This window comes from Hemiscyllium ocellatum, chromosome 11, assembly GCF_020745735.1.
Source record: "Hemiscyllium ocellatum isolate sHemOce1 chromosome 11, sHemOce1.pat.X.cur, whole genome shotgun sequence".
Taxonomy (NCBI): domain Eukaryota; kingdom Metazoa; phylum Chordata; class Chondrichthyes; order Orectolobiformes; family Hemiscylliidae; genus Hemiscyllium; species Hemiscyllium ocellatum.
In genome coordinates this window covers 16968797-16993473 of record NC_083411.1, presented here as the reverse complement: position 1 = coordinate 16993473, position 24677 = coordinate 16968797, and the positions used below count along the sequence as shown (strand labels likewise).

Below are 24677 nucleotides of genomic sequence, written 5' to 3'. Positions count from 1 at the left end.
CCATGTTCTTACTCCCACACACCAGGCCGTTATGTGTGAGCGCACAATGATGCTGATTCAACTGATATCACAAATGCAAAATTAGTTAAACCAACTTTCATGCCAGATGCTAGAAGTAATATTTCAAAGTAAAATACTTTTAAATATACATGTTTACAGACAGCAATGACACAAAGTTCATTCACAAATGCTAAATGTACTGTTGAAATAGTTTGTGCTTTGTAATCAAAGTTACTTATTAGAACATCTCTTTTTGTACATTTTATAGTAAAGTTATACTGACTTTTCTAAATGCCTCAAAATGTAATTGAGTCTTTAAACTGAATTTCAACACTAAAATCAAATACCGTGGAACATTTGGATACAATGATTTTGAATTCAAGTATAAAATGTGAATTGGAAAGGTCCTTCACCATAGTACAAAGGTAACTGATTGATAGATTAGGGCAGAAAGTGGCTGATGGTTGGCTATGTCCAGAACCAGGGATCACAGTCTAAGGATACGATGATACCACTTAGGACTGAGATGAAGAGAAATATCTTCATGCAGAATGGTAAGCCGATGGAATTCACTACCATAGAAAGCAGGCGAGGCCCAAACATTGTATGATTTCAAGACGTTTGATGTAACATTTAAGGCTACATTTAAGGAGATCAAAGGGTAGTGTGGAAAACTGGGACAAAGGTATCGGGTCAGATGATCAGCCATAAGCATAATGAATGGCAGAGCAGACTCAAAGTATCAAATGATCTATCCTCCTATTTGCTATGATTTAATAATAACTGCAAGTGACCTTTCCTTAAGAATACAGATTTAATGAGCTGAGTTTCTGATAGTAATGCAGCAATTTAAAGTTATTTCCTGGCACAGTGCACCATTACTCTCTACCTAAAATTTCATGATTTGCCTTAAGAATTTGAACTCAATGTCTGTGTTACGGTTCAGTTCTGCAACTATGACACTGCTGTACCCTTAGTGTGTATTAAGAGTATCTGCCAACTGTACCAGAGGATCTCTTATTCTGAGAACGGTACTCCAATTCTAATTTTTACAGAAGTAAATCAGTACATTTTCGAATTCAAAGTAGTGACATTCTTTATTTCAACAAAAGTAACCACATGCTGCACAGTATTGTCTGATGTGTATAGTACAGACTTACCATATTTTGTTAGTATACAACATTTAATCTGGTTAGGAATACATTTAATGCAAACATAGAATTTTGAATTTTTTTTTTTACAAAGCACAATTCTCTCATGAGGTCACATATCAGCATCCCATTTGTGACGACTGTTGTACAAGAGTTTATACAATGGCACAGAAACAGGTCACTTTATTCCAACATCTAGAAAAACTACAGAAACAAACGTCTTGTTTTTTTTATTGGTTACTGCTAGAATTATTTAACACACACATTAAAATAGTTTGGTTCATAGGCTCATTATTTTAAAGGGAATGTGATTTTAACTGAATTGATCCCCCACATCAATTTAGTGTTCAGAATTTGTAAATTCCCATTCAGTTACTGCTGGATACTTTTGCCGAGGCGTTGCATCTGCTCAGGGCTCTGTCACATTTACAAGAGGCAAGCAACAAGATTGACCAGAATTATTAACTGCTTACCCTACAGTATCCATACGCAATGTAAATTTGTTTGGTGATGCACATCTGTCTGAACCGAAAATATTGCTACAAGCCCAACCTAAGTGAAATATGGGTTAGCTCTGTGGGAATGTAGTTTAATGCAATTTGCTCGTGTGAAATGTTGAGCTGGTCTGGTCAAGCTGAATGCTCGTTTCCCTGCTGTCCCACCCACAAGCTTCTAAAGCGCAAAGGCCTTTTCCCTCTTCTATAAAATAAATGAAAGAAAACACTGGCTACACATTTTCCAATTATCCTGACTGAATGGAATAGTTTGATTATCAGACTGAGCAGCTCTGCCTTGGTTGGGACAAGTCGTGTTATTGTAGTTTTACAATATTTAGAGCTGAGTTCTGTTCTCAGAATGATGGACCTCCCTCCACAAATCTTCATGCTTCACCACAAAACATCTGTCAAACTAATGAGACCGAACAGTTGCAATAATCATGCCCTCCCCACCCCGCAGAAATCTTACTCAAAAATTTCAATGCAATGTTGTTGCTTGATCAATTCTACAAAAATAGATCTTTCCAAACTGCAGAACTTCACTCCTTTATCAATTCTTTAGCCTCTTTTGCATCTTTTGTATCTTCTTCATCCGTGTATTCTGTGGGCTCCTCTCCCGGTTTCAGGAGTTTTCCGACATAATAGTACTTCTCTGAAAAAGATAGAGAAGAAAGAAAACAACTATTAAAGGCATTAGTTCAAATGACCTACCATTCCAATCTTAGGAAGTCTCTCAAAACACATGCTGGCACACATTTTAGTTCCCACTGCAGTGTGTTACCATGCAAAGGGTGAAACCTCACTTCCTTCAACTCGCTCAATCTCTCTGTTACATCACAACATGGACTATACACAGGTGCATGTTTGAAAGGACAACAACCCTACTTTATCCAGTCTTGTAATCAACTTGTTCTATACTGATCATGCCAAACACACAGTATCAAGAGTTGGATCCTAGTAACACCACACCAAGGAGCTATGATTATCACAGTATTCTAACCATACTTTGAAAAAATGTAACGAGGAAAGACTCAAGGTTGAGTGCGCACGTGAGGGAACAAAATGCTCACACTCATTTCCATTACTACATGTCCACAGAAAATTTAGTAAAAATAAAATTCTGTGGCTTTTGCTTTTACAAGAGATTAAGTTCATTTGAATCATAAAATATCAGGCCAAAATAGAAATAGATTAGATAACTGTACAAGAAGAGATTTTAAATACAAGAGAATTTTTGTTTTGAAAGGGCTATCAAACAATGAAATGCATTACTGCAATTCATTGCTGGTTTTGTTTCCACCGTCTCCTGACAAGCCTCAGAAATCCCAATGCATGCACATAGCAGATCAGGTTGCAGATGCTCCAGTGTTCCAGATACCATGGTGTCCATTTCAAAGACAGTAATGTGTCTGCGTGGGGTGATGGCATGAAAACCTGACAACAGGAAGCAGGAATAGGCATGCTGTGGGTCTGTCTGACAGTTGGAAGCAGACAGAAGATACTCGAGGCTACAGATGTATTGCGGCTAGCAGGTTCCAGGCAGGCAGAGCTCGGGAACATTTCCAAAGTACTGAGAAGGCAGAAAGTCACTGATTCTGAATGGAGACAGAGGAGCAACAATGAGAAGGTGTATCGATACAACTAAACTGGTGAGGAGCATGTGCCTGATTAATGTCCAAGGAGTTGTTCGCTAAGTGGGGAAGTGTGAAGGAAGCCCATCACTGTATTTGCTTGATGCAGCTTCAAAATATTGGAGCTAAGAGAAACCCAAGGGCATTACCAGCTTTGAGAAGCTAACTATCTGTGAAAGAGCTAGAATTGTGCTGGAGAGCTGCTTGAGAATCCACAGGAATGCAGCATCAGAGAAAGAGATCGAAACATCAGGACATGAGCAGCTGAGCAAACTCAAGACACAGTTTTTGAGGAGTTTTCAAGGTAGATCTTCACAAGTGAAGAAGATTGAGTTTTTAAAAGACTTTTTGTGACTCACAGTAACTGCTTCCATCTTAAGAGTGTTCCGAGAAATTAGTGGGATGCATCTTAACCACATTACTTACTGTATCGTGCAAATGTTTGACCATAGTTCGCCTATTAACTCAGATTTACCTCATATTAATTCTAGATTTTGGAGTACAAGTTGTCTGTGTATTACATGCATGATATAATTCTGCTATACTTCCTTAATTCTGTACATAAAGATTAACGTGTTTCTTATAAATTACAGAGGCTTGTGACTATTAGGGGAAAATTGGCTTCACCTTTAAATTCACATGAAGTTCCAGCTGGGATTTGAATGAGTTAGAGAGTTTGAGTTACCATACGGTACATCTCTTATGATTCTATGGCAACAATCATATAAATCATTTAAGATTCAATTTCATTTATTCTTATTAGATAAAGTAGTCAGATTAAAAGAAAAGTTAGTTAAACTGCATAAACATGCTCAGATGTTGATGCAGCAGGGTTTCTGTGAAAATGCTGTGTGGCTGAACTGAGGCCTTCGTTGGAAATGGAATGTGAGAATGACCCCATCACCAAGATAAAGCAATAGGATTTAGTTAAGGATAGAAATGAAACACAGGCTTTGGAAATGAGATAGGATGGAACCTGGGAAGATAGGGAGCAGTGAGACCAGGATAACAGGTTGATTTGCCGCTTTTGGAATGTGGAAAAAAAAACAAGGTTTTTATCTAATACAGACAATTTAAGAATTTGAGTAACGTACTGTCTATGTGACTTACAATGTAGAAATATCTGATGAATTTTCGTTCAATTAGAGTGCTACCTCTCAATCTTTTCTGGGCTAAACTCTACCAACGCTGGCTCAATAAACAGGTTTGATAACCTGTGCCTAAGACTCTTGAGATTATTTCCCAAGATAATTGAGCACAACGTGACTTTATTCTCTTAGTTTGAACCTGGAATCTCAAGCTTAGTCACTTTAAATAAAACATATTATACCAAAATATGATATTTTCATCTGGGACTGTAACAGTACCCAGATTTATATTAACCCATTGGGTAGTCAGTTGTTATTGACAAAAGTGATTTTATAGATTCATACATTCCAAACAATGAGCAAGAGCCTATCACACCCAATGAACAGCAGAATCATGGTTGTCAGAATAAGACTCCATTCTTCACTCAGCAGGACTGTCTAACCGACAACTCAAAGCCTCCACCTTCTGACTCAGCAAGGATTAGTCAAGGTTCACGTTATCACTGTCAGTGACTAAAGCTGAAACCTTGCCAATATTTAAGATGGAGTAAAATACGTGATTGTAATTTCTATGGAGGTCTTGGAAGAACTTTGAAGACAGACTGAGAAACCAAGCATCAATGTTACTAACACAATATGCTTACCAAGCTCCAGAACAAACCTGAAAGGCTAGTGTGTCCATTTCCACAAATGAATTAGTATCAGTAAAACTTGTTGGTAAAAGCTTATGTTACTGCAATGAGCTGCAAAGCACTTTTCTCCAGTCAGAACATTCGAGTGCAAGTATACCCCACAATGTATCGGGAATTACATAGCTACATGAAAACAAAACATACCTTATTTGTTTGTATTAGAAGCTGTAAGACATTTCCGGTCTGCTTTTTCTGAAGTTCACAGAAGAAGCATTAGTCATTAGAGATGAATTAGGATCGTGATTTGCTTCCTAATCTTTTCTGTGGTACAGGCTTTTAATCTTTGCTGTACCCAGACTTCCATCTTCAAGTGGATTCTACCCCTTAGAGGTGTAATAGGATGTCTAAGGAACCCAGGCATAAATTCTGGAGTGTAGCAATTTCACCACTTGGTATTTATCCAAACTGAATACATAATTCTGCTACATATGAGAACATAAGAAACAGGAGCAGGAGACGCTCAATCAGCCCCTCAAGCCCTTTTTACCATTTAACAATGATCAGTCACCTTAGCTTCACTTTCTTACGCTATCCCCACATCCCTTCAATTATTTAGTATCCAAAAATGTAAATTTTTTGTACATTTGTTTCCTCTGTGATAGATGACCATAACATTTGTGTCTTCCTCAATAAACCGCCACAGGCAGGGGAATCAGCTAATATGACAGGAAGTACTAACTGACAGTAAACCTCTATGAATAAGATTCCACAGTATTAAGCATAGTAGATCAAAAAGGATTTAATAGCAAGCTGACAATTTCACATTTGATTCTGTACTGATGGTATGTGTCAACAAATGACTTTTTAAAAAAATACTGTGGTGGGAGAAAATATTATGAAGAGGTTTTGTACACACATTTGTACAGTTGGATAACAGCAAAGGATAATTCAGTCTGAGATTCTTCCTCTTTACTGCACTTCCATGAATTTTATACAAGAGATTAATCTCTCCTGGCCCAGACAATACAAACAGAAGTTCAGACATCCATTATCATACAATACTTACGAGTGAACTGCATCTCCCACTCCTGAAGACTTTCCAGCTGCATCGCATTAAGATCAGACAAGTCATCATATTCGTCCTTCAATGCCTCCTTATCCAGGCAGAATGTAGCAAGGCCTCTTGACGCATCTCTACCAGCAAATATGCCATAAGGACCCTCTAAGTGAAAACAGTACTTTATTAATGCAATAATGACCTTCAACTGAAGTTTCACCTCCCTAACAATTCTGGGACATGGGAGAAATTATCTCACAGAAAACAAAGACTTACTACATGGCAATTAAACTGAGCTTAACTATGCTGATTAGAAGCTGTGCAGTTCCTTTTCAGCTTACAGGATTTGAAAAGAAATCAACCAAACAATATAAAATTTGAGAGTCATAAAGAAACAAAGCCCCAAAATAGTAATTGAGCCGGGAGGATAAGAGATGTTCGACTGCAATTCAAACTTTCTAATCCTTGACCCTGAAATTATGCTGAGACATTAACATGGAAATGGCTAACATGCCATCAGCTTTATTAGAAATGTTTAGTCTATCTCATTAAACAGTCAAATCTCTCAGCATTTCATCACAGTACTTTGTCACTTGTGCTGCATTACGGATTAGGTTATGTGATGTCACATTTGATAGGAAAAAGTCATAAGGGAACTAAGTTTTTATCTGCTTTGTACTTGAATTCTATCTCCACCCAGGTCTCTCTCTTTCAGATGGTAGTGTCTGTTAACTTTTTTTATTCACTTATGGGACATGGGTGTCACTGTCTGGCCAGCATTAATTAGCTGCCCTTAAGAAGATGATACTGTGAGCTGCCTTCTGGAACTGCTGTTGTCCACATGCTGTAAGCTGGCCCACAATGCTCTAAGGGCAAAATTCTAGGAGCAACAGTGAAGGAATGGTGATACCTTTCCAAGTCAGGACAGTGAATGGCTCGGAGGGGAACTTACAGGTGGTGTTATTCCTTTGGTGGTATAACTGCTGCCTGTGTCCATCTAGATGGAAGTGGTTGTGGGTTTGGAAGGAGCTGTCTAAGGATTTTTGGTGATTTTTGCTGTGCATTTTACAGATAGCACACACTGCTGCTGAGTGTCAATGGAAGGACTGAATGTTTTGATTCTGTCCATTATACTTTGCAACAATAGTTATCCATCCGGACAACTCTTGATTATCAGCCTTGTTTGAAAATAAAGATTTTTTTGGTTTACCCATCAGACTATAAATGAGTGTTTGATCACAACCTCCCATTTCTACTAGCAGCCACCAGACATGGGCAGAAAGGCCAGTCTGACTGTTACAGCTAACCATGCCCCAGCCCAATTATATTTCCTTCTGGTAACTTATTGGATAAATGGAGGGGAAGAGAACACAAATCAGCAATGGCATTTTTTTTAAATTGGAGATGATCTTCCAAGAAGCAATAATAGTTGGATTACTCAATGCCAGTATATATCAATGGATAATGAAGTGATCTAAAAAGCACCAGATTAGGTCTCTGGGCAAACTAGATCTCAATAAAAGCCCAGTACTTGGGATAAGGGCCAAAGTTCAACTCACCAGAGTAATCCTGGCAGCTGAACCATTCAGAGATATGAAAGAGTATGAAACACATTTCAAGAAATAGAAAGCTTAAAATTAGAAATCACACAACACCAGATGACAATCCAACAGGTTTATTTGGAAGTACAAGCTTTCGGGGTGCTGTTCCCACAGCTAACTGAAGGAGCAGCGCTCCAAAGGCTTGTACTTCCAAATAAACCTGCTGTACTTACAACCTGGTGTTGTGTGATTTTTAACTTTGTCCACCCCAGTCCAACACCGGCATCTCCACATCATAAAATAAAATTAAACAACTGAATGGAAAGAATCAGTGTAAAACACAAACATAAAACAATGGAGGAGTCTAACAGACCCACAGTGTCTTTAGCTAAACACGGAGCATTCATCACCACAATGCAACGTGGATATTCGCATGTCCTCAGACATATTTTTGCTAAAATGTATTTTCACTTTATTTATTCCCCTTATAAAACATTCACTCTGAGGAAATATAAAAGCACTACTGCTCAATGAAGTTTGGGGCATTGAACTGTAATAGATAGTTCAACAGTATTCAAGACATTCAGCCATTTTTAACAAAGCCCTGTGCATTTATGGTTTGGAGCTCCTGCTGTGACAGCTTGGACACTTGATAATAAGCATTAGCAGCAGGAAGGAAGGAACAGGCCTGCCCGCTGCAAGGCAGACCACTCTAATCCCACCCATTCCACTCTTTAGCAAGAAGGATGCTCATCAGTTGTGGTTTAGCTCTCAGTAAACCTTCTAGTTTAATATCAAAAATAACTCAAAGGAAGGAAAATTGATTTTAAAGATGCTGATTAATCAGTAGGTGGTTTTTGCATAGTACAATATTAAATAACCAAAATGACCTCATTTTCAACCCTCAGTATTTGCTGCATCTCAGCTTGATCAGAATTGAGCATACAATTGGACTTCATATCCCCAGACTTGGCAGAGTGGGGTGGAAGAGGGAGTTTGAACAAATCAATGTGCAATTCTATACAATTAAAAATTAAATATATGAAAGAACAAACTATGTAAAAAAAATGCTTGTCTGATCTCTCCTGGACTACTTTGTCCAGTTCTTCTCGTCAGCACAAAACAAATCACACACTCAAGGCTACACAGAGATCCACCAAGGCTCCTTAATGCCTAAAGTTGGAACACTGATTTGAGAGTACTGAATAGATACATCTGTGTTTATTAAACATTGAAAGCAAGATTATTGTCACGATAACTTTGAGCTATTCAAGGCAGTAAATCCTGTCAATTTACCTTTGCCCTATTTATCACAAATGGCCCAAAAATACACACATCACAGCATCCAACTGTATCCACACTTGGCATTTTCTCCTAAGAAAACAATTCCGGTTTTTACCTCCACTAGGCTATATTCCAGTTGGGTAAAAACAATGACTGCAGATACTGGAAACCAGATTCTGGATTAGTGGTACTGGAAGAGCACAGCAGTTCAGGCAGCATCCAAGGAGCAGTAAAATCGACGGTTTGGGCAAAAGCCCTTCATCAGGAATGGGATCAATTTCTCACAGATTTCCTGATATCACACCAAATTTGTTGTTCACTGGGTTAATTCTACTTTACAATCTTCTAAAAGAGCTAAACCACAAAATTTGATGTTGCAACATGTCAAAAGAAATCCAACTGGGGTTTTAATTTTACTAAGATACTTCATTGCCTCAGTCACCATTATGTGCATTTTCCAATAACCAATAACCAAGGAATAGTACAGATCAAACACTCCCTTTCGAGGGGATTGAGTGGTCAGAAGGAGAACTACAAAATTGCTACCATAATAAAAAACCAAGTATTTTAATTATCCTGCTCAAATATATTATGACATAGCTCTTGAGTGGGTGGGACTTGAACTCTGATCTGCTGGTCTAGAGTTAGGGACACTACAGCTATGCCACAAGACCCGCTCATGAGGTACATACACTCTGAAGGGGCCATAATGCATAGAACCTTGGGTGGAGATAACAAGTAAGGCTAAGGAAACACAGCCAAGTACCAAATGAAAACATCACAAGGACATCAATCAGGACGCGGTGGAGGGGATAAAGGATGTTTTTGAAAGTTGGCCACTTGCTTTCTTTGCAGCTCAAGATCGTGATTATGTCACCAAAACTACTGAAGGACATTTCTAGATCTGAGGCATGCAAGAGAGGCTTTAATAGTTAGGTCCAACTTCTGGATGCGATCAATTTATTCCTACATGCGTTAGCATATGCTGCATTTTTTAAGCGGATGACAACTTTGCTGACTGTTCTAGCTGACATTTTAGTGTACTTGATTACTATGACTGCCACACCACACTATCTGAAATCATACCTAAGCATGTTTAGGTATATCAACACAGATTAAACAAAGAAAGCTTCCACCCAGCCTGTTTGTATTATTTCAGTCAGAAGTAGGTCAAGATACTTCACCACCATAAAAGGTGTGTGCAACAAAAAAAATCTTCAAAGCACCTTGAAATTAAGTGGAATGCAGCCATAAATTTTATAAGACAATCAAACTGAGTCCTGCTTACAAGTCAGGGTTAATTCTTAGCCATTGCCTGAATAGTCAGTAAATGATTCAATATCCAAAATTAGCACCAACAACAACAGTAATTCTCTTCAAGGCACAAAACTATCAGCATTTTCTGGTCACAGAGAACTATTCATTAAAAAGTTACAGGAGAAAATGAACCGAACTGGGTTACAGCATTATTTTCAAGCACTGACATGTTTGTGTTTGGTGAAAGAGTCATTTACAGATGCATGTTTATCAGGAATTGAGAGACTGTCAGATCCTGTACAAACAGCAGCAGATAATCAAAGATCAGATGACATTTTGCAATTCACAGTTTAATGTTTAATGAAACTCAAACCACAGTCAAAGACATACCAAGTTCATGTTACACCCCCCTCTTTGAGAAATCTACTATTAAATGTGGTTTTCCAAAAGATACCATCCTGAGATTAACTGTCAACTATCACCCTCAATTCCACATACTTTCCAACAAAGTTGAATTAATTCTGAAATAACAAACGACTGCTCTTCAAAGTCAAGAGAGTGTTGCTGGAAAAGCACAGTAGGTCAGACAGCATCAGAGGAGCAGGAGAATCGACGTTTCGGGTATAAACCCTTCATCAGGAATGAGGTTTGTGGGTTGGGGTTGAGAGATAAATGGGAGGGATGTGGGGGGGAAAGATAGCTGAGAAAGCTGGGTGAAGGTGATAGAGGTGGTGGTAAATGTGTGTATGTGCGTGTGTGTGTGGGCGGGGGAGATGGACAGGTCCGGAGGGTGATCTCAAGTTGGAGGCTTGGGACTGGGTAAATGTGAGGGGAAATGAGGAAGCTGTTGAAATCCACATTTATCCCATGTGGTTGCAGGGTCTCAAGGCGGAACATCAGGCATTCCTCCTCCAGGTGTCCAGTCGTTAGGGTTTGGTGGTGAAGGAGACTCTGGACCTGCATGTCCTTGACGGGGTGGGAGAGAAAGTGGACGGGTGTCCCAGAGATGTCCTCTGAAACCATCTGCAAGAAGGCATCCTGTCTCCCCGATGTAGAAGAGACCATACCGGGTGCAACGGATGCAGCAGATGACATTAGTAGAGGTACAGGTAAATTGCTGGTGGATGTGGAAGGATCCCTTGGGACCTTGGATGGAGGTGAGGGGAGTAGTATGCACCCAGGTATATCTATACCTCCACTGCATCTGCTGCACCCGATGTGGCCTTGGGACCCTGCAACCACATGAGATAAAAGTGGATTTCAACAGCTTCATCATTTCCCCTCCGCCACATCATTCCAAGCCTCCAACTTAGCACCGTCCTCCGGACCTGTCCATCACTCCCCACCTCTGAACGACCACCTTCTCCCTCACTTCATCTACCTATCACCTTCTCAGCTACCTTCCCCCACCCCTCCCATTTATCTCTCTGCCCCAATCCACAAGCCTCATGCCCGATGAAGGGCTTACGCCCAAAATGTAGATTTGCCTGCTTCTCGGATGCTGCCTAATCCTGTGATTTCCAACAACACTTTCTGATCTCCAGCATCTGTAGTCCTTACTTTGTCTGACGGCTCTTAAAAGGTCAACGAGAATTACAAACTGCCAGCACTGTGTTGGGGAAAAAAAATTAGGATCTAAATTTTAAAATGACACAAACATGTGAAACCAACCTACTGTTTAAGGAGCTACACTAATATTCACAAAGATTAGCAGTAATTTCTTGGGACAGTCTGCGATGAGTAATCAGGAGCATAGCATAGCCAAGATATTAGAAACTGTTCGATAACAAAAGTAATTTTCAAAAACAATTCCTTCTAAATGTAGATATACTAGCAGCAATGTGCTGAGAGGTGGGGACAGAGTGCTCCAATGCCCTGCCGTCAGTAATCTGCTGACTGGTGATGCACTAAATTAATCAAAACTAAATTGAGAAGGTAATAGTCATGCAACGCACTGAATAAACACCCACATCCACCAATGGTCTGTGACCCTTGCTCAGTAAAATTCATTTTGGAAGAACTCCAACATTTGGGGGGGGGGGGGGGGGGGGGGGAGAGAAGAAAGGGCGGGGTAGGAGTGGGGTGAGGGGAGGTGAATGGTAAGGTTTTGGAACAGGGCTGGGGCTGTGCAGGGCGGATGGGGGAGAGGGGGATAGGATGTGTGGGGGAGGATCAGGATGGCGGTGGGGGATGGTGGTGGGCGGTGGGGGATGGTGGTGGGCGGTGGGGGATGGTGGTGGGCGGTGGGGGATGGTGGTGGGCGGTGGGGGATGGTGGTGGGCGGTGGGGGATGGTGGTGGGGATGGGGGTGGGCGGTGGGGGATGGGGGTGGGCGGTGGGGGATGGGGATGGGGGAGTGGGGATGGTGGTGGGGGAGTGGGGATGGTGGTGGGGGGTGGGGTGGGAGTGGGGGTGGGGTTGTTGGGGATGGGGAGGTGGGGGACTGGGTGTGGGAGAGGGGGAATGGGGGTTAGGGTGGGAGTGGTAGGATAGGGGTGGGGTGGTGGGTGTTGGGGGGATCGGGGTGGGAAGGTGGGAGATGGAGGAGGATTGGGGTGGGGGGAGATGGGAAGGTGGGGATGGGTTTTGGGGTGGGAGGTCGTGGTAGGGAGGTGGGGGGATGGGAGGGGGATGTCGGGGAGGGGGAGGTGGTGGGGTGGGGAGAGTGGCAGTGGGCGAGATGAGGGGTGGGCGAGATGAGGGTGGGGGGGTGGGCGAGATGAGGGTGGGGGGGTGGGCGAGATGAGGGGAGACAGGGGTGGGGGGAGGGTAGATGGGGGGAGGATAGATGGGGGAGGGTAGATGGGGGGGGAAGGGAGATGGGGAAGGGAGATGGGGGTGGGGGAGAGGGGAGACAGAGGTGGGGGAGAGGGGAGACAGAGGTGGGGGAGAGGGGAGGTGGGGTGGGGGAGAGGAGAGGTGGGGTGGGGGAGAGGGGAGGTGGGGTGGGGGAGATGGGGGTGGGGGAGGTGGGGTGGGGGTGGGGGAGTGTGGGGAGGTGGGGTGGGGAGCGGGGGGTTAGGGGGCCGCGGTCACTCGGGAGCCTGGGTCTGTACCGTGTCCGTAGAATTTCTTTCCTTTGGTCACATCGAAGACTTTGCCATTGACGGCGATGAGGATTCGCGGGTTTTTGTCGCCGTCATAGTCCCGCATCTCGGCCGGAGTGAAGTCTCTCCGGAGCCGGGGCAGCTCCTCCTGGCGATCCGCCGGCTCACCCTCGGGAGGCCGGTCCCCGCGCACGATCTTATACAAGAGGAACAGACACAGGAACAGCAGGCTCACGTTCAAAGGGCTGGTAAAGATCTCCTGCAAAACCCCGGGCCCCACTGAACTCTGCACCGCTTCCTCTGCCATCTTACAGCCGCTAGACCGAACTGAACCAGCGGCAGAGCAACGACCGCGCCCCCTACCCTGGAGGACCAGGAAAAGCGCACACTACAGCGCCCCCTACCCTGGAGGACCAGGAAAAGCGCACACTACAGCGCCCCCTACCCTGGAGGACCAGGAAAAGCGCGCACTACAGCGCCCTCTATCCTGGAGGACCAGGAAAAGCGCACACTACAGCGCCCCCTACCCTGGAGGACCAGGAAAAGCGCGCACTACAGCGCCCCCTAACCTGGAGGACCAGGACAAACGCACACTACAGCGCCCTCTATCCTGGAGGATCAGGAAAAGCGCACACTACAGCGCCCTCTACCCTGGAGGACCAGGAAAAGCGCACACTACAGCGCCCCCTAACCTGGAGGACCAGGAAGAGCGCATGCTACAGCGTCCTCTGTCCTGTAGGACCTGAAAAAGCGAAAACTACAGCGCCCTCGATTATGGAGGACCAGGAAAAGCATAAATTACAGCCCCTACGATTCTGGAGGACGAGGAAAAGCACAAACTACAGCTCCCTCTATACTGGAACATCAGGAATAAAGCACACTACAGCACCCTCGATTATGGAGGACCAGGAAAAGCACAAACTACAGCCCCTTCGATTCTGGAGGACCAGGAAAAGCGCACACTACAGCTCCCCCTAATCTGGTGGACCTGGAAAAGCGCACACTACAGCGCCCCCTAACCTGGAGGACCAGACAAACGCACACTACAGCGCTCCCTAACCTGGAGGACCAGACAAACGCACACTACAGCGCTCCCTAACCTGGAGGACCAGACAAACGCACACTACAGCGCTCCCTAACCTGGAGGACCAGACAAACGCACACTACAGCGCTCCCTAACCTGGAGGACCAGACAAACGCACACTACAGCGCTCCCTAACCTGGAGGACCAGACAAACGCACACTACAGCGCCCCCTAACCTGGAGGACCAGACAAACGCACGCTACAGCGCCCCCTAACCTGGAGGACCAGACAAACGCACACTACAGCGCCCCCTAACCTGGAGGACCAGACAAATGCACACTACAGCGCCCCCTAACCTGGAGGACCAGACAAATGCATACTACATCGCTGTGGAATAAGTGAGGGCTGAAGATGTTGGAGGCCAGAGTCCAGAGCTCTGCGCTGGAAAAACACAGCAGGTCAGGCAGCATCCTGAGGGCGGCACGGTGGCACAGTGGTTAGCACTGCTGCCTCACAGCACCAGGGACCTGGGTTCAATTCCCGACTCAGGCGACTGACTGTGTGGAGTTTGCACGTTCTCCCCGTGTCTGCGTGGGTTTCCTCCGGGTGCTCCGGTTTCCTCCCACAGTCCAAAGATGTGCGGGTCAGGTGAATTGGCCATGCTAAATTGCCCGTAATGTTAGGTAAGGGGTATATGTAGGGGTGGGTTGCGCTTCGGCGGGTCGGTGTGGACTTGTTGGGCCGAAGGGCCTGTTTCTAATCCCTGGAGCAGGAGAATCGACATTTCGGACAAAAGCCCTTCATCAGGAATGAGGCTTCTGAGCTGAGAGCGTGAAGAGATCAAGGGGCGGTGGTGGGGCTGAGGGGTAATCTAGCAAGGCGAATCCCCTTAACCTGTAGGCTTGAATTGAACCCAGGTCCCTAGCACTGTGCTAACTACTGAGCCACCTTGTCACCCACATGGATAACATCAGATCAAACCTATTATAACAAGGTCTCTGTACCTTCAAGAATGGAACAAATTGCCAACCCAACCCAAGGTTTGTCTTGCGAAACTATAGGAGCTAAACATATGCAGTGGGATCTGAACTTATTGCAACTTTAGGCTGAAAAATATCAAATTAATCCATCACTTTTGCTAGAGGGAAAAAAAGTTGTGAATGTAAGTAATTATCAGTAGTAATTATCACACGAGAACTGAGATCACGAGGACCCAAATCATCTATTCAGCTTTGGAGGTGCAATGCTCAATCCTGACTCGTTACAAACTGTGCACTTACCCAGAGACACTTAAAAACATGCCAGACTTCCAACACAGTTACCAGAAGAGTTCCCTCAGTACAGGAAGGCCACACAGAGAGCAATGAGAATCAATTGGCCGTAATCAATTGTCCATAGTGTTAGGTGCATTAGTCAGAGGGAAATGGATCTGGGTGGGTTATTGTTTGGAGGTTTGGTATGGACTTGTTGGGCCGAAGGACCTGTTTCCACACTGTATCTAATCTAATCTAATCATTCATTTGCCCACCACCTGTTTATTAACATTCAAAGAGTGGACATTTAAACTTACCTTGCAGCAATTAATACTGTTAAAAATGGGAAAGGAGAGGGGAGGGGAAATGAAGAAATTGGTGAAGTCCACATTGATGCTATGGAGTTGGAGAGGCCTGAGCAGAAGATGAGGCATTCTTGTGATTAGGGTGTGGCGATGGAGGAGGCCCAGGACCTGCACGTCCTTGACAGTGTGGGAGGGGGTTGGTGGGGGGCATGAACCTGACAATGGAGTTGCGGAGAGAATGGTCTTTACGGAAAGCGGATAGGTGTGGGGAGGGAAATGCATCTCTGGTGGTGGTGTCCATTTATAGGTGGTAGAAATGGCAGTGGATGATGCGATGTAAACAGAAGTTGGTGGGATGGAAGATGAAGACAAGGGGTGTTCTGTCCTTGTTGTGGTTGGAGGGGTGGGGTTCGCAGGCAGAGGTGTGGGAAGTGGATGAGATGTGCTGGAGGGCATCGTCAACTACGCCTTCACTGAAACCCAACACTGTGGAAACAGGCCATTCGGCCCAACAAGTCCACACCTCCTATCTGAACAGCATCCCACCCACACTCACCCCTTGCCCAATCCCTGTAATGTTGTATTTCCCATAGCTAATCCACCTAACCTACACATCCCTGGACACCATGGGCAATCTAGCAAGGCGAATCCCCTTAACCTGTAGGCTGGAATTGAACCTAGGTCCCTAGCACTGTGCTAACTACTGAGCCACCTTGTCACCCACATGGATAACATCAGATCAAACCTATTATAACAAGGTCTCTGTACCTTCAAGAATGGAACAAATTGCCAATCCAACCCAAGGTTTGTCTTGCGAATCTGTAGGAGCTAAACATATGCAATGGGATCTGAATTTATTGCAACTTTAGGCTGAAAAATATCAAATTAATCCATCACTTTTGCAAGAGGGAAAAAAAGATGTTAATGTAAGTAATTATCACACGAGAACTGAGATCACGAGGACCCAAATCATCTATTCAGCTTTGGAGGTGCTATGCTCAATCCTGACTCGTTACAAACTGTGCACTTACCCAGAGACACTTAAAAACATGCCAGACTTCCAACACAGTTACCAGAAGAGTTCCCTCAGTACAGGAAGGCCACACAGAGAGCAATGAGAATCAATTGGCCGTAATCAATTGCCCATAGTGTTAGGTGCATTAGTCAGAGGGAAATGGATCTGGGTGGGTTATTGTTTGGAGGTTTGGTGTGGACTTGTTGGGCCGAAGGACCTGTTTCCACACTGTATCTAATCTAATCTAATCATTCATTTGCCCACCACCTGTTTATTACCATTCAAAGAGTGGACATTTAAACTTACCTTGCAGCAATTAATACTGTTAAAAATGGGAAAGGAGAGGGGAGGGGAAATGAAGAAATTGGTGAAGTCCACATTGATGCTATGGAGTTGGAGAGGCCTGAGGCAGAAGATGAGGCATTCTTGTGATTAGGGTGTGGCGATGGAGGAGGCCCAGGACCTGCACGTCCTTGACAGTGTGGGAGGGGGTTGGTGGGGGGCATGAACCTGACAATGGAGTTGCGGAGAGAATGGTCTTTACGGAAAGCGGATAGGTGTGGGGAGGGAAATGCATCTCTGGTGGTGGTGTCCATTTATAGGTGGTAGAAATGGCGGTGGATGATGCGATGTAAACAGAGGTTGGTAGGGTGGAAGGTGAAGACAAGGGGTATTCTGTCCTTGAGAATCAATGCAGAACACAAGACCCCATTTTTAACTATATTAGTTGCTGCAAGGTAAGTTTAAATGTCCACTCTTTGAATGCTAATAAACAGGTGGTGGGCAAATGAATGATTAGATTAGATTAGATACAGTGTGGAAACAGGCCCTTCGGCCCAACCAACTCTCCAAAGAGTAACCCACCCGGATCCATTTCCCTCTGACTAATGCACTAACACTATGGGCAATTGATTATGGCCAATTCACCTGACCTGCACATCTTTGGACTGTGGGAGGAAACCAAAGCACCCAGAGGAAACCCATGCAGACACAGGGAGAAAGTGCAAACTCCACACAGACAGTAGCCCGAGGCTGGAATCGAACCTGGGACCGTGAGGCAGCAGAGCAAACCATGAGCCACTGTGCCCCCCATAAAATGAGTGGGTTGAGTAGGTGAGCTGTATAATTGGGTCAGACTGGGAGGTAGTCATGTGTAGGGGAGGATAGTTATGCAAATGGTAGACCAAATTTTCCAACATTTTGTAGATGACTATTCAGGACTGTATCATGGAATGGTCCAAAGTGACGAGCTCTAGCTAAGCGATTGCAGTGGAAGGACCCTGGGGGAGCAGTAGAGTTGCCCATCAGGACTTTAAAGTTCCCTGAGTATTTCTCAGGCAGCGTCAACATGCACTTTCAACATACATATGGTTTCTGACAAGCTGGAAACCATAACATATGGCCCAGAGTTTATTTGGGTGTAGCAGAGGAGAGGACACAGTCAGCTTTTTAAACTGTTGTGAAACTCAACCTTTGAAATCAAATAAAAATTATTCTGCAAGGGCCAGAGATTATTAAAAGAAAAAAAAATTGCTGCAATATGACTCTTGATTAATCTATCATTGACTATGCCAGTATAACCCACAGAGGAACAAGTTTAATGTTAGGGCATAGAATTATTTAAACTACAACAGTAGCGGTGTAATTACACAAGGAATATATTTCTTGGAAATAATGAACCTCAGTCTTGCAGTGAATATCACAAAAGTTCAAGAAAATATTCAAAGGTTATCAATCTCCTTTTACCAAATCTCTGCTGTCGGACCATCTCAGACACCTCCCTCACCTTCCAGGCCCATCTCAGACACCTCCCTCCCCTTCCAGGCCCATCGTAGACACCTCCCTCCCCTTCCAAGCCCATCTCAGACACCTCCCTACCCTTCCAGGCCCATCTCAGACACCTCCCTCCCCTTCCAGGCCCATCGTAGACACCTCCCTCCCCTTCCAAGCCCATCTCAGACACCTCCCTCCCCTTCCAGGCCCATCGTAGACACCTCCCTCCCCTTCCAGGCCCATCTCAGACACCTCCCTCCCCTTCCAAGCCCATCTCAGACACCTCCCTCCCCTTCCAGGCCCATCTCAGACACCTCCCTCCCCTTCCTCATCCCAATCTCCAATGCACATGAACCAATTTGCAGGCTTGGTTTGTACCCTGAATTTCAGCAATCTATACAAGTTTTACAGATTTAATGAAATCACAGACATTGTGGCATAGGAGGATATTCAGCCCTCCAATTCTGTGGCAGGTCTTTTAAGGAAAGAATCTCTATAAGTACTTGTCCAATTCCCTTTTGAAGTCTATTATTAAATCTATAATTACTAACCTATCAAGCTGCCCATTCCAAAGCCTACATACATGTTATATAAACATTTCTCCTTTTGTTAACCACCTTACACCTGAATCCCCATGTTACTGATCTTCCAGCCACTGTGGACAGATTTTTGCTTTATCTCAGCCCTTCATGATTTCAAGCCTCTTTTAGGGGAAATTGTGGTCTTTGAAGAAGGAAGCCATCTAGTGTGTTCTGTGGTGGAACTGGTCCTCCTGGGAGCAGATGTGGCAGCGGCAGAGGAATTGGGAATAACGGCAAGTGTTTTTACAGGTGGCAGGGTGGGAGGAGCTCAGCAGATCCAGAAGCAGCTGTGCAGAGAAATCAAAGTTAACATTTCAGGTCCGGTGACCCTTCCTCAACTTCTGTTTTTAAACCTCATTCTCTACACTGGTTTGCAATCCTGTTGAGCACAGAATGAAAGGGTTGAATGGAGAACTCTCAGCTGGTTAGTCAATGAGCAAGCCTGCAGAATCAGATTTTTGATTTCTCTGCCAGTAATTAGCCAGCTTGGTATCCACTTTCATATGCAATAACTTCTCTGTGAAATAGATAACTTGGATTAAAGCCATTTCAGATTAATTCAATGGCTTATTGCTTCTACTTTATGATGTCCACTGTGCTTCAATTAGAATGAGATTTTACTGACACTTGTATATACAGTGAAAAGTGTACAATGTCGCCATTCCTGCTGCCATCTTAGGTTCAAAGGTTCCGAGGTACAAAATTTTAGGTGCAAAGTAAAAAAATGAAGAAACACAAAGTTAAAAGTTAAACATTACAATCCTTCTTAGTGTAAGTAGAAAAAATAAACTTAAACATTACAGTCCTTTAGTATTAAGTAGAAAAAAATTACTTTTAAAACTGGTCAATAGAAAATTCAGGTGGGAGAAAGTGAGGACTGCAGATCCTGGAGATCAGAGTTGCGTGTGTGGTGCTGAAAAAGCGCAGCAGGTCAGGCAGCATCTGAGAAGTAGGAGAATCAACGTTTCAGGTATAAGCCCTTCACTCCTGAAGGCACGAAACATCGATTCTCCTGCTGCTCGGATGCTGCCTGACCTGCTGTGCTTTTTCTGCACCACACACTCGACAATAGAAAAATCAGTTCAGTTTAAATGACAGAATACTTGGTATGAGGGACAAATCATAACCATATTTGTCCTCAATTAATTCTACATGCCATATCTAAGGTAATCCCTGCTCCTGAGTTTATCTGCAACTTTCTCCCTTTCACAGCATTATCCAATGAAGTTGAGACAAGAGCAGGATGGGGCAGAATGATGGAGATTTGAATACATTATTGTAAAAGGTATGTGGTAACCCTTAACTCCTGGAAGTCATGACACACAGACCAATCAATCATTAGAAAAGAATCAATCATGTACTACAGAGGCCAGTGTTTAATTTATGATAACTTAGGTATCATGAAAACAATCTGCTCCTTTTGCTCAGGCATTAGATACAGTGCGAAATCATTGTTAAAAATCACACAACACCAGGTTATAGTCCAACAGGTTTAATTGGAAGCACACTAGCTTTCGGAGCAACGCTGCTTCATCAGGTGATAGTGGAGTCCTTCACAACCACCTGATGAAGGAGTGACTCTCCGAAAGCTAGTGTGCTTCCAATCAAACCTGTTGGACTATAACCTGGTGTTGTGTGATTTTTAACTTTGTACACCCCAGTCTAACACCGGCACCTCCAAGTTGTGAGAAATCATAATGAAAAAATTACTAACGTTGTCAACTTTAACAGTAAATAGTAGATTGAAAAGGTTTATATTAAAGAATTACACCACTTGTACCAACTTGGAGGTGCTGGTGTTGGACTGGGGTGGACAAAGTTAAAAATCACACAACATCAGGTTATAGTCCAACAGGTTTATTTGGAAGCACTAGCTTTTGGAGTGCTGCTCCTTCACCTGTACATTTCTCTTTGCTTTCCTTTATAAATAAGTGTTAATGATTTGCTTAGATGTGATGAGAAAAAATGAATAATAACAGAAGGAAAATTATGTTTGACATTTTTGTTTGTTAGCATCACTATTAATGTGAGTTGAAATTACATTGTGTGATATTAATAATGAATTCAGACATTTCCTATGATATCATTGACTTTTTAATGGGCACATTAATAATTTAAATAAATGGTTTAATGCCTTTGTTATAGTAGCAAGTAAAAACAATTTCATGCAACTGCATTCATGATTCTCTCCTTTTTTTCCTAATGTTGACTATTCTTATGTGATTTGAAAGTATCTAAATAAACAGGAAGTACTTACTGCCCCCTCTAGAGGCGGGTTATTAAATTGCAGCAGAATACATCTCTGTAAAATGAAAATAACATTACAACAGTTGGTGAATTTCCAAGTGATTCATTCTACACGGAGTGCTTCAGAACATTTCTGAAAGATCCAAGGTGCTGTATTATTGTAACTTAAGAGTCATAGAGTCATAGCGCAGAAACAGACCCTTTGATCTAAATTGTCCATGCCAACCAGCAATCCCAACCCAGGTAGAGCCAGATTCCTTCATGCAGTTTGACAGTGAGAAAGGACAATGAATCTGTGTGTATGCCAATCAGCCTTGCCCTGTCTGTTGCCCCATTTCAGTCCTCATCTGAGGCCTCTATCACAGAACCCATTGGTACCTTCACCCTCCTGTGAAAAGACAAATGCAGCAGCATTTCCCCTGGCCTCCGTATCCTGCTGGTGGCCAATAACTTGTCGCATTCTGTCCTGCTATTTTGGCAAAACCACATTCCAGTTCCTTCAGTTTCTGTCTCTTCAAAGAGAAAAGATAATGAGGGGCCATAAAAACGAGAAGGGTCATCACAACCAATAACCTTAGTTTATTACTACAGATGTTTGCTGACCTGCTGAATATTTTTAGACTCAGAGATCATCGAGGTATACAGCACAGAAACCGATCCTGCAGTCCAAATCATCCATGCAACCAGATATTGTAAATAAATATAGTCCAATTTGCCAGCATTTGGCCCATACTCCTGTAAACCCTTCCTACTCATATACCTATCCAGATGCCTTTTAAATATTGTAGTTGTACAAAGCTCCACCACTTCTTCTGGCAGCTCATTCTATAAACGCACCAACCGCAATCTGAAAAAGTTGCACCTTAGGTCACTTTTAAATCTTTCCTGTCCCTCCTTAAGCCTATGCCCTGTAGTTTTGGACTCACCCACCCTGTATCCATATCCCTCATGATATTATAAATCTCTCAATATCACCCCTCAACCTCCAAAGCTCCAGAGAAAATAGCCCCAGCCTATTCAGCCTCTCCATATAGCTCAGGCCCTCCAAACCTGGCAACATCCTTCTAAGTCTTCTCTGAACCCTCTCAAGTTTCACAACATCCTTCCTATACCGGGGGAACCAGAATTGCAAGCAGTATTCCAATAATTGCCTAACCAATATCCCGTACAGCCTCCCAACTCCTGTACTCAATACTCTGACCAATAAAGGCAAGCATACCAAAAGCCTTTTTCACTATCTTATCTACCTGCAACTCCACTTTTAAGGAGCTATGAAACTGCACTCCAAGTTCCCTTTGTTCAGCATAAGTCCTGCCCTGATTTGCCTCTCCAAAGTGCAGCACCTCACATTTATCTAAATTAAACTCCATCTGCCACTCCTTGTCCCGTTGGCCCACCTGATCAAGAAACCGTTGTACTCTGAGGTAACCTTCTTCGCTGTCCATTACACCTCCAATTTTGGTGTCGTCTGCAAACTTACTTACCATACCTTCTATGTTCACATCCAAATCATTTGTGTGAATGACAAAAAGCAGTGGACCCAGCACCGATCCTTGTGGCACACTATTGGTCATAAGCTTCCAGTCTGAAAAGCAACCTTCCACCACACCCTCTGTCTTCTATATTCCAGCCAGTTTTGTATCCAAATAGTTCTCCCTCCAATCCATGTGATCGAACCTTGCTAACCAGTCTCCCATGAGGAATCTTGTCAAATGCCTTACTGAAATCCATATCGATCATGTCCACCGCTCTGCCCTCATCATTTCTCTTCATTACTTTTTCAAAAAGCTCAATCAAGTTAGTGAGACATGACTTTTATTCCAAATTTACTTCATCTCTAAGATTTAAAGCAATAAGATGGACCATTTTGGGGTCTAGGGCCTGATGTAGCTGTGGAAGGCTGACTGTGAATCATTGCCAATGTCACCTGTTCCCACCTGGAAGGGTGGAGGAACTGAAGGCCATGGTATACTTGGTGACATCTGGCAGAGCTGCACTCAGCCTGCAGTACAGAGGCAAGATGGATTATAGATAACAGTCACCACCTCTTGCTGATATATAAATGCCTTCTGACTGAGGTGGAAGTCAGAGAACTGTTCCCTAAATGCCTCTGCAAGATATCACCGTCTGCAGAGAGCCCTTTCCACCTGCCTTTGCTCACAGCTCCCACTTACTGCTTCCTCCACTCTATCTCCCAGCTGTTCTACAGACCAAAAAACTGGCTGAAAATATTGCTCCCGTCACTGAAAACCAACTTGAGCAGCCTTCCAGTTCCTTCAGGCTTCTCCTTGTGAAAATCTCAACACCAGACCCTAATAAATCCCAAAGCTTTTACAACTCTTTCCAATAGCACTCAGCACAGCATCTACACTTACACTGTCACTGTAATTATGAATCACAAGCACCTCATCCAAAGCTGAAAGTCCAAGGACAACAACCACAGATGACGTGAGTTGTGAAAGGGTTTGGTGTGGAACTCAGTGGAGGCTCAGCGGGGGGCATTTAAGAAAGGGCGTTAACAGAACCCATGCAGTTTTAAATGGTTTGGCATCATCATCAGCTCATTCTGCACACTCTCAACATCACTGCCTTTACAATTAAAGCAGTGTCTGAGGGGAAGGAGGACAGACCAGTAAGGAGGTAAGCGCGGTATGTCAGGGAGTGGGGGCAGTAAGAGTGTGAGCAGTCTCTGGGATGGGTCTGTTGGGGGAATGGGGTAGTGAACCCCTATCTGCTCATTCCCCCCAACTTCCCATGCCTCCCGATAGACCTCCCCAACACTCCCCCAACCCCTCAGAAAGTGTTCACCTCTACTAATGCATAACCCCAACAAGACAGTACTTGCCCCGCCCCTAACTCCACCATCACTCAGTGCTCACCCCACTCCCAAATTAGTGCTCCCCCCCACTGAAAACCCCCAAAGACAAAGCTCATGCTCACACTCCCTTGACCCCAACCTCAACCCCAGACAGTGCTCATCCCACCATAACCCCCCCACAACAAGCTACCCCTCTTGCTCCTGAGGGTGAATAAAGGGTGAATACTGTTGGGGGTAATGGAGGGGTCAACACTGTTGGGTGGGTTAAGGGAGGGGTGAATATTATTAGTGGACAAGGGAGGAGGTGAACTATGTCAGGGGTAAGGAGGTGAACACAGTTGGGGTCAGCAAGGGGATGAATACTGTTGAGGGGTAAGGAAGGGGGAAATACATTTAGGGGAAAAGGAGGGGGTGAATATTGTCAGAGGTAAAGGAGGGGGTGAATACTGTTGGAGGTAAGGGAGTTGAATACTTTC

General features: G+C 43.8%; 1 protein-coding gene and 1 long non-coding RNA gene across 2 annotated transcripts in view; one reads left to right on the top strand and one right to left on the bottom strand.

Moving 5' to 3' along the window:
- Positions 1–1078: 1078 nt before the first annotated feature.
- On the bottom strand, positions 1079–13556 carry pgrmc1 (progesterone receptor membrane component 1). The gene is made up of 3 exons (XM_060832034.1): positions 13195–13556; positions 6066–6221; positions 1079–2300 (listed from the first exon to the last, which is right to left on the bottom strand). Exons 1-3 carry the CDS (start codon positions 13490–13492, stop codon positions 2188–2190), a joined length of 567 nt encoding a protein of 188 aa, XP_060688017.1. The 5' UTR covers positions 13493–13556; the 3' UTR covers positions 1079–2187.
- A 1030-nt stretch (positions 13557–14586) lies between these two features.
- LOC132820109 (uncharacterized) overlaps positions 14587–24677 on the top strand; it is a 78125-nt gene continuing 68034 nt past the window's right edge. Inside the window, exons 1-2 of the long non-coding RNA XR_009645172.1 lie at positions 14587–14667; positions 20349–20421. This is a non-coding gene — a long non-coding RNA (uncharacterized LOC132820109). The remainder of the gene's footprint in view (positions 14668–20348; positions 20422–24677) is intronic.